This window comes from Haliotis asinina, chromosome 4 (assembly GCF_037392515.1).
Source record: "Haliotis asinina isolate JCU_RB_2024 chromosome 4, JCU_Hal_asi_v2, whole genome shotgun sequence".
In the NCBI taxonomy this organism is placed as follows: domain Eukaryota; kingdom Metazoa; phylum Mollusca; class Gastropoda; order Lepetellida; family Haliotidae; genus Haliotis; species Haliotis asinina.
In genome coordinates this window covers 45,229,677-45,239,692 of record NC_090283.1, presented here as the reverse complement: position 1 = coordinate 45,239,692, position 10,016 = coordinate 45,229,677, and the positions used below count along the sequence as shown (strand labels likewise).

At 41.7% G+C, this 10,016-nt stretch overlaps 1 protein-coding gene across 1 annotated transcript; it reads left to right on the top strand.

Moving 5' to 3' along the window:
• The first annotated feature begins 227 nt into the window (after positions 1-227).
• Positions 228-4,941, top strand: LOC137280967 (sperm acrosomal protein FSA-ACR.1-like). The gene is made up of 2 exons (XM_067812142.1): positions 228-325; positions 4,530-4,941. The coding sequence occupies exons 1-2, from the start codon at positions 228-230 to the stop codon at positions 4,939-4,941; spliced, it is 510 nt and encodes a 169-aa protein (XP_067668243.1).
• Positions 4,942-10,016: the final 5,075 nt, after the last annotated feature.

Below are 10,016 nucleotides of genomic sequence, written 5' to 3'. Positions count from 1 at the left end.
ACCCCATTCGCCTCACCCTGAACTATTAAGCCACAGTGGGCCACTAATGGGGGCAGGATTCCCTAAGGTTGATGTAGGGCTAGACAGCAGTCCTAGTCTTATTAGCACTGTACAGGGAGTAGTCAATCTACCGACGACCTCAGCTCATTTGACCGCAATGGCATGACCTGCATCGTGCTGTACATGCAGTAGTCAATCTGCCGACGACCTCAGCTCATTTGACCACAATGACATCACCTGCATCGTGCTGTACAGGCAGTAGTCAATCTGCCGACGACCTCAGCTCATTTGACCGCAATGGCATGACCTGCATCGTGCTGTACAGGTAGTAGTCAATTTGTTGACGACCTCAGCTCATTTGACCGCAATGGCATGACCTGCATCGTGCTGTACAGGGAGTAGCCAATCTGTTGACGACCTCAGCTCATTTGACCGCAATGGCATGACCTGCATCGTGCTGTACAGGGAGTAGCCAATCTGCCGACGACTTCAGTTCATTTGACCGCAATGGCATGACCTGCATCGTGCTGTACAGGGAGTAATATATCTGCCGACGACCTCAGCTCATTTGACCACAATGGCATGCTGCTCTAAGAATACACAAGCATCGGAAGCTGTTTATTTCCCCATTAACTTCTACTGGAGGTAAACGAGCATAATAAATACATATTTCACACAAAACGCCAGGTGGAAAATGTCCTTTATAGTTATCAGGATCATTTATGATGGATTATATGTTCTCTTAAAATGGAATGGCCTTTATGATAAAGAAAACAAGTGCGATCCTGTGTAGTCAGAGGTTTTTGATCATCTGTTACTGAAACCGGGGCGATGGGGTATCCTTGTGGTTAGAGCGTTGGCGCGGTCCGATACCCCACATGGGTGCATTATTTGAAGTGCATTACTGGTGTCACCTGCCTTGATGTTGCTGGAATATTGCGAAATATTTAACTCAGTCACTTTCTGAAACAGCTGATTAAATGCCGGAAAATGACATGTTTCAGTCATCGCATGTAGGCATCAAGCAGTCACTGGATCACAGGAATGTGGGATCCGTGAACATCCGGGCTAGAAATGATCTTGATCTTACGGGATCGGGTGGTCAGGCCCTCTGACTTGATTGACCGCATGTCACCATATCCAAATTGTGTAGATCGATGCTCATGTTGTTGATGACTTGTCTTAGAGACGGCCGCCATATAACTTGAAAATCGGTGAGTGCGGCAATCCAACAACGTTCGAAATAGTTACTGGCACGCTATATAATATATTGTTGAAGCTATCGCGACTGGCCAGCTGAAAGTCTGGTCTTGAAAGTCTGTCAGCAAACGTTTGTTGAAGCATGGTATCTACATAAGATCGCTAGATTTAAGAAAATGTTAATAGCCTTACGTGTTTTGTTGTATTTTTATATTGATAAGTATGGCGTGTTATTTCGTATGATATTTTGCTTTACATATAGATTGAATTGAACACGTCTCTTTTGCCTCTTCGTGTTGGTGTGGAGGTAGCCCTGCTATACGTGAGAAAATTGTAATGGTCATATTAATTATTGTGTCAAGGGACAATGGATTTGTTAATCAAACGACACACCCAGATAATCGCTATTTCAATGGTACACAGCAACCCAGTCAAATCACTGATCTCAACGGATGCCTCATGACACTTATGATTTTATGAAGACACAGATGAGATAAATGCTTCTAACAAATATGATCCTAATTTATGTTTTCACTGTATGAATATTTGTATCGTCGTGAACGTTGTTGGTTGGTGAGGTAGCATGGTGGTTAAAGCGTTTACAAATTGTTTGAAGCCGATTGCTGGTGTCCCCTGCCGTGATTTTGCTGGAATATTGCATAAAGAGGCTTAAAACAATATTCCCCACTCACTCTTAAAACATGTCAGTCACTTCCGTTTTTATGGACATCAAAGAAACCTTTTTTCTTCCCTTTTAACAATTGGAAAAGACATAAAATATGATCATTCAGTGTAAAGGGAGTGTAACGTGAGTGCATGCTTTATAGTCACACGGTGATATCAAATTTCAATTCTTTATTGGAACTGCCATTTATCATTCCTGCCGCAAACTAATGCCGCGATACTTCATTTAACAAACACAACTATGTTCCAATTTATTACTGCATATCAGGAATACTGCAATGTTCCTGAAGTCAGTTTCAACTGCATCGTTCCCAATCGCCGTTTCCTCTGCAGATGAATCCGCTTTGAAAGAACACCTATAAATGGCATGGTCACATTAAACATAGATAGATCGCGTGTATAATGACTTTATAGACTTGTCAAGGGGACAATAAAGCAGTTGCGATAAGCTGGGCCAAACGGTGTTGATTGATTTTCCTTATAAAGCAGGGGAGGCGTATGTCTCTGGATCTGGCAAAGCGACGCGAAGTCATTTCGGGTTCAATAACCCTAAAGAGGTAACTGCTGACAATATTAAACAGAAATAGGAATAAGTGTTTGTACTCCTTGGGTGAAATGTTGGTGAGAGATCTAAACATGCAGATATTCTATTTATCATTACTTCTGTACTCTGCAATGTTCCAACTATATGTGGTTGACTTTTCGAATATGGATAAGACATTGCAGGGATTGATATTGTGAGCAATTATCAATGCTGTCAGGGTACGGTGACACGCAATAGGGGGAATTCATCAGATCGTCTTCGGCCTTGAGTGCTGTGTTTGGGCTTGGACTTTTTCAAACAGCGGGAAAATGTAAATACAGGCTGTTTTTAATCTATGTTCGTTGATCTATGATTTACCTCATACAGTATCGTCCGTCAATTTCTGCGAGTCATTAACTTCAAAGTTATGGTCATGTCTAGACATGTAACCTTTGAACAAATCCAGAATGACCTCTATCGTCAGAATACAAAGCTACCGCATCCTCTTAAAACAAAAGTGTAACTGATACAGAGAACTGCTACTAAAGGATGTTTAACAATCAGGTCCTAGTGTTTTTTGTTTGTTTGTTTGTTGTTGTTGTTGTTTTATGTTAAACAAATGGCAAGTATCTTGAGGACATGGATCGGTGATATGTCCAATGCACAATATAGTCATATAATTTTCATGTTGCGCCTGTATGATTATCCGTAGGTTACTAGGGAAAGAATGGCCTAATATAATGACGTCCAACAAACTGTGCAAGATGAAGTCAAAGGGAGACACCCGACTATATACACCAACTAAACCACATCTGGAACTGTATTGCTCTCTGTAGTTGGGGGAGGAGGGGTTCCGATCCCCTCCCTGCGCTTGAGTTATCCTGTGACTACCGAGGGATATTTCGGTTTCTTCATGGAACTTACACAAAATAACAAAATCACACAGGTACAAAACTATTTCGAGGGTCAAACGGCTGGTACACTCCCATTTGCGAGATCTCCAAGTTGTGAGACAGATTATATATACATGGTTGACTGCTCCGATGAGGTGTTTCCAAATGCTTGCAATTGAAGTTGGACAGGCCAGTTTGCTGACGAGTACTCACAGGCGGCATAGTTTATTAATGAGTTAACTTACAGTGAGTGAGTTTAGTTTTACGCCGCACTCAGAAATATCCCAGCTATATGGCGGCGTAACTGACAGAGAAGGCATTGTTCATTGAATAGCATTTAATGTTTTCAATACGAAACATCAATAGAGACAGAAGTAATGAAATAGATTATCACAGATATGAAGCGGCCAGGTTGACATCGCTACTTGCTGAAGGTCTACCAATAACGGTGATCGAAAAGAGCATTAAAAACAAAAACAGGTTAAAAATGCATGTATGTTAATGATGGTTAAAACAGTGATTGCAATCAGATTTTACGAGTACGGGGAATTAGGTACCTACATTAACAGTATATGTAAAAGTGATAATTTCGCCAAAACTAAACATAACGCATTAAGGTTGACGCTCATCTTTCAAAACCGACTTCATTCCAAAGAACTATGGTTGTAACGAAGTGCAAATGGTGACTCTCAAAACATTCACTAATATCATATCAACATTGATTGACTCCGATACATCCCCTAAATATTTTTAATCGTAAATAGGAAAAATACAGATCCTCTACCTTTTTCGATTAGCATAGTATCATACTTTCTACATGACTCTGAAAACCAAAACAAGATTCCTCTGACTTATTTTTCCGAATATTCATCAGGCTTTGTCACCGATATACGCTTTGTTGATTGGGTTTTCTTATTGAAATGAAGTGCTCTTGCTTCAGGGTCTTTAAAGATGTGTGGGCGAGTCTGACCGAGTTCCGAAATCTTGTATCTGACATAATACTGAATTGACATGAATATATGCCAACCCATTTATGTCCTTAAAATACATCTTGAAACCACTGTCAGAAATAAGCTGTCTGTATCAAGAAAGTATACATTTATTGTTGATGGTGCCTAAAATGGAAGGAACAAGTAGTATGTATTTGGACACGCTGTAGGTGAACCTGGTGTCTGTATATTTAAGGCGAACGATTTTCAGTCTGTAAGCTTGTGATTATGTTCATAAAGACAGGACAGGACAGAAGAGGAGAGCAGAGGACAGGACAGGACAGGACAGGACAAGAGAGGAGAGGAGAGGACAGTACAGGACAGGGGAGGGGAGGAGGGGACAGGACAGGACAGGACAGGACAGGACCAGAGAGGAGAAGAGAGGAGAGGACAGGGCAGGAGAAGAGAGGACAAGACAGGACAGGAGAGGACAGGAGAGGACAGGAGAGGCGAGGACAGGACAGGACAGGACAGGGCAGCACAGCACAGCACAGCACAGCACAGCACAGCACAGCACAGCACAGCACAGCACAGCACAGGAGAGGGCAGGACAGGACAGGGCAGGATATGGCAGGACAGGACAGCAGAGGACAGGAGAGGAAAGGACAGGAACAGCATTCAGAAAGCACAAATCCAAAGCAGTCATATATGAAGTATTATGAATCCGACTTAATGGCCAGAGCTTTCTTTTTAACTCTTGGCTCATGCAGAAATTGAAGAGATTCGAAAGAGAAACCGGACATTTTGCTATATCTATTTACTAAAGGTTTGGTTAAATCCAGTTTTCAAGTGGTGCCATTTTGGCTGCCAGGGTATATTGCAACTAACTCCAATGTGTGTAATTCTTGCTGAGGGCAATTAATATGAAACGCTCTGTTCCCTTTGAAGAGTTCAATCGTTTATCACTGGAATGACAACGATCCCGGTGGCTTGAGTAAAGTGCTTGGTCAAAACATATCTCAACAGTCGCAAATGACAATTAGCACTTTACGTGTTAGTTAATAATTGTGTTCATTACGAATACGCTGAAAATATCAAATACAGTGTTAGATGTAACGTTTTTGTTTGGTCTCATCAATCTTAAGATATTCGGGCGAGCGTGGCAAGTACTAACATGCTGTTTGAATACGCATTCTTTGAAAGGCATTCAGAAGTGACTGTATGTCTTCCTTTGGATAATCACGACGTTTCTCACCTACACCTTCCATAGGTAAATACTGAGTTAGTGCCTCGAATAAAAATATATTTTGCCATGCTAACACAACACAAAGTGTGATAAATGTGGAAATATGCCAATTTCAACACAAACACAATGAGATCTTGTTGATGTAGTTAGATAACATTATATTGACGGAACCTGATTTATTATGTGGCGCTGTAGCCAAGGTTAACTATTGCACGTCCTTCTACCAGACCCGCAAAGGTTCGAGATAGAACTGGTCTTCATCAACCGATGCTTGTCGTAAGAGGCGACTAACGGGATCGAGTAGTCACACACCCTTACTTGGTTCATGCACATATTCGTATCCCAGTTACGTAGATCGATGTCCATGCTATTTGTCACTGGATGGTATGTTCCAGACTTGATTATTTACAGACACAGGTTGAACATTGCTGAGTGTGACGCTAACCAACAGCCAAACCAAATATCATATGAGGAGCATTCTGCCCTCTGGCGATACGCGTGATCCATTCGCTTTATGGTCATCGTTGCTGTCCTGGGTCCGGATCCACAAAGCGTTCGTAACGTTACGACCTGTCGTAACTATATAGTCTATCATGGGTTTACGAATGTCGTAACTATGTAGTCTATCATGGGTTTACTGTGTGAGAACCAAGGTTAACGGTAAGATGAGATATGCTTCTCCCAGTAGAGTAGCCTTTGTGACATCACGGACTATTTCCTGATCCATTTATATTAATTTTCATTGATATGTTGTTTCGTGGGCATTGTTTATCGCTATTATTCTATGTAGCGGTTCTGGCCAGTTACAACGAAAACATGTACCTTAATGTCAATATTTTCGTCAGTTCTAAGCCTTTACTCTACCCTTGAAAAGGTGAGATGTGCACATGAAAATAAAAGGATCTGTCATTGGCAACAATCTGTGTATCCATTCATTGTAAATAAAATAGACAATAGGACGGCGGTGTAGCCGAGTGGTTAAAGCTTTAGCTTATAGCGTTAGAGAACCGGGATGTGTCGCTCTCAAATAAACCTTCACCTTGTTTAGCTGTCCGACTAAAACGTTCACCTTCATAGCCTTATCAATTTTCGGTTAACATTATAAAAGGGTTCATATGTGTGTCCTCTCACGTCAACAAACAGTTGTTACGTTCCGATTTCCAGATTGAAATGTTACTACAGTAAACATCTGTGTGTAAAAGAACTGAGTGTGAAATGAACAGACATCAAAGGTAGAGGAACTGTGAGATAATGGGTTAACAACTGGTTAAGCAATAATTAATAACCAGTGATCAATAGCATGAGCATCGATCTGCGCATTTGGGAACATATGACATGTGTCAACCAAGTCCACGAGCCTGACTACCCGATCCCACTAGTCGCCTCTTACAAGCATAGTCACTTTTAACAGCAAGCATGGGTTGCTGAAGGCCTATTTTACCCCGGATCTTCACGAGTCAAATATTGATCCCAGCTAATGCACACAGGTTTTGCAATTAATTTGAAAGTAGTAGAAGGTCATGATAAAAGGTTGTCACAACTGTTACGTCATTATATAATGTTATGTCACAATGTCGCAAATTTACGTTCACGTTATGCCTTTGGCTTCTCACACCGTTATAACACCATTTCTTATGAATATTCAGCGACAGCTTCAGAAAACGCACGACCAAAGATGGATAGGTGGAAAGACAATCTTTGGTACATGATGTCACGTCCTTCTGAAACCCTTTTCAGGCTCTTGGTATCTACCAAAGCAGTCTGTCCTCGTGGTGTGGCGTCCGCCCAGAGAGCGGAAGGTCTCGGGTTCGATCCCTGACGGCGCCCTGCCAATAGACGTTAAAATATGGTCCCTGCCCCTCGTTCGACATTAATAGGTACATAATAGGAGTATAATATGTCAGAGTGGGGTATTCATACTCAACTGCGGCAGCCACACATACACACGCATGTACGTCGAAATATTCTGAAGTAGGACATTAAACCATCTCACCTTACCAAAGCAGTAACTGTCCAAGATCTGGAACAATAAGTGGGTTTCCTCCTACATTTATGTGACATTCAACTGCATGTTGGTCAAGGCTCACCAGGTCACTGAGTGCAACACTCTATCTGGACGTGAAAGGGGAACGGTAAAAATCTAATTCACATTGACAACAACTACCTAAAGAGGAAGGAGTAGGCAGAGGTCCAGTCATCTTGGACTCCGCAGTTCACTGTTCAGGGTTGTGACCCTTACGCGAACCACAGAATCCAGGTCCACCTGATTTGCCCTAAGTTAGATAACACTGCCACATCTTACTTACTTAAAAGACCCAAGAAGTCATGATATAACTTCAACACTGTTTCTCTCAGTTGCTATGTTCGCTTTGTAGAACCTTTCCGCTCCGTGTGACGGTGTTTATAATGTGTGCCTGGTATACATTCAAGTACTGAAAGAAATATATATGATGGTCAAATACGTTGGGTGTCTTCCCATTCTCAAATCCAGTGCCTACCTTGGTGCATATATATGCTCTCTCAAAGTCTGTTAAATTCAATGCAAGTGATGTTGATTTGTCTTTCACAAATGTGCACTGTGTTAGACTGAAGTGAGATAGTCATATGTTACACCCACATGGGTCATTTGATGTGAGCTATCACTGTACGTGTATAGCCATTTGTGACTCTCGTTGTGACTACTAACCTTACAAGGCGCGATGGCCAGTGGCTGAATCCTACACCGTAGGCTTTCAACTCATAAACAGTATTTATCAGCCCAGTCTCTTGGAAATAGGACTGGACATTGCCCTGTGTTTCATACTGCGATATATTGCAATAATTCAAGTGATAGTTACCTCACTTTTCTTACCTCACTCATAAATGTCGCTGTCATATTGACTGAGCGGTCATCTGTTACTTTCAATGTACCCCTGTACAAGCGAGGTGCATTGCAATATCCCCCACTGCCAGTAGCAACTCATTCGGTCCTTCGTGGAAGTTACTTTTTTATCTCGAATAACATGTAATGACGCATGAAGCACGGAAATAATCGATGTTTTGCGAAGAAAGCAATTGAAGGGAGATAACTCTGAATCTGTTTTTGTTGTGTCGTCCACAAAAACTAGCGATGTACGAAAACATTTAACTCTCTCTAATAAATATATTTTGACAAAACGTTCAAATGTAGTGCCTGTGAATATTAAGAAGGGGAATTACACCGCAGCGACATTACTGAGGCAATACCTACGTGAAAAAAGAGCGAGATGGAAGATTCGATGGGATCGTTTGATTCGCACAGGTTGGCTGAAGTGTACGATCCAATAACCATCCATCAGACACTTCAAAATTCACATTGAGGTGTTCGGTAATATAAATACGTTGTTCACTGGTAGAAGTACTCTCGATGTTTGTTCATGTTCCCCTCGCCCGTTGGGCTCAGAGTAATTATTTTTGTATTTGTTGTAATTATCATAGTAATATAATTGTCTTGTAATTATTAACACACATCAATGATAATACATAATAGCTATTGTGCATATGCATTCACAAACTATCGTGGGAAACATATAACGCTGGGATTCCTAAAGCTTTCCGGCAACTCCCGAAATTGACAAGACAGGGTTACGCACTTCACTTGCTTGCCCAGCTTGACGTTACCGGAGAAACAAATGGAGAACTTACCTATAGATGACTTTTGGCGTAACAATCCGGAGTGTAAGCGGGTAAGGATAAAAAGCGTCACATTCATTTCTGTAAGGTGTAGCTCATGATATCATGCTGGACTGTAAGATCCAGGCTCTATTTTAGTCCTTGGTTTCATGTATCGGGAATATTGTTTCATGTAACGGTAACATGAAACTGACAAAATGATCACCTTCACATGTGCCAGTAATTATCACCTTCACATGTGCCAGTAATTATCACCTTCACATGTGCCAGTAATTATCACCTTCACATACTTGAGCTTTGGGTCGGAGGAAGGCTTCCAGTTATGTGGATCCCATTGGTTACTGACACACCGAGACCCACAGTCGGGGACTGTGCCCACAACTGGGGATCGTGCCTACAACTGGGCCTACTTGTACAAAGCGACATTCGCGCTACGACTATCTCTGGCCTGTGTTGGAGAATGGGAGTTACAATCATTGTAGCGCTTACGTTGTTTTGTGCAAGTGAGCCCTGGAGTTTGTGTGAGGCCTAAGGTGCCCATCCAACTTACAGAACGAACTGTGGCTGTGTAGGCACCAGAGCCTCCCGAACCTTGCCGCCATAAAGAAGAGTTGTGGTAAAAGGATTCTGCATTTCTGCCACAATGTCCTGTCTGAATATTCGCTGTAGTATCATAGTAGACTCTTGCACATGTGATATTTCATAGTCATAGTCTTAACACATAAATCAATACCCAAAATCGAGTCAAATAATATTAAAAGGAAATCAGCGAATCGAATTCGAAGCTGTCATATAACACGTAGATTCGTCTTTCCATCCATCCATCCATACACGCACGGACGCACTCAATGGATGGTGACAAAGTGCCTGAGATTCCATCTTCATGCTTA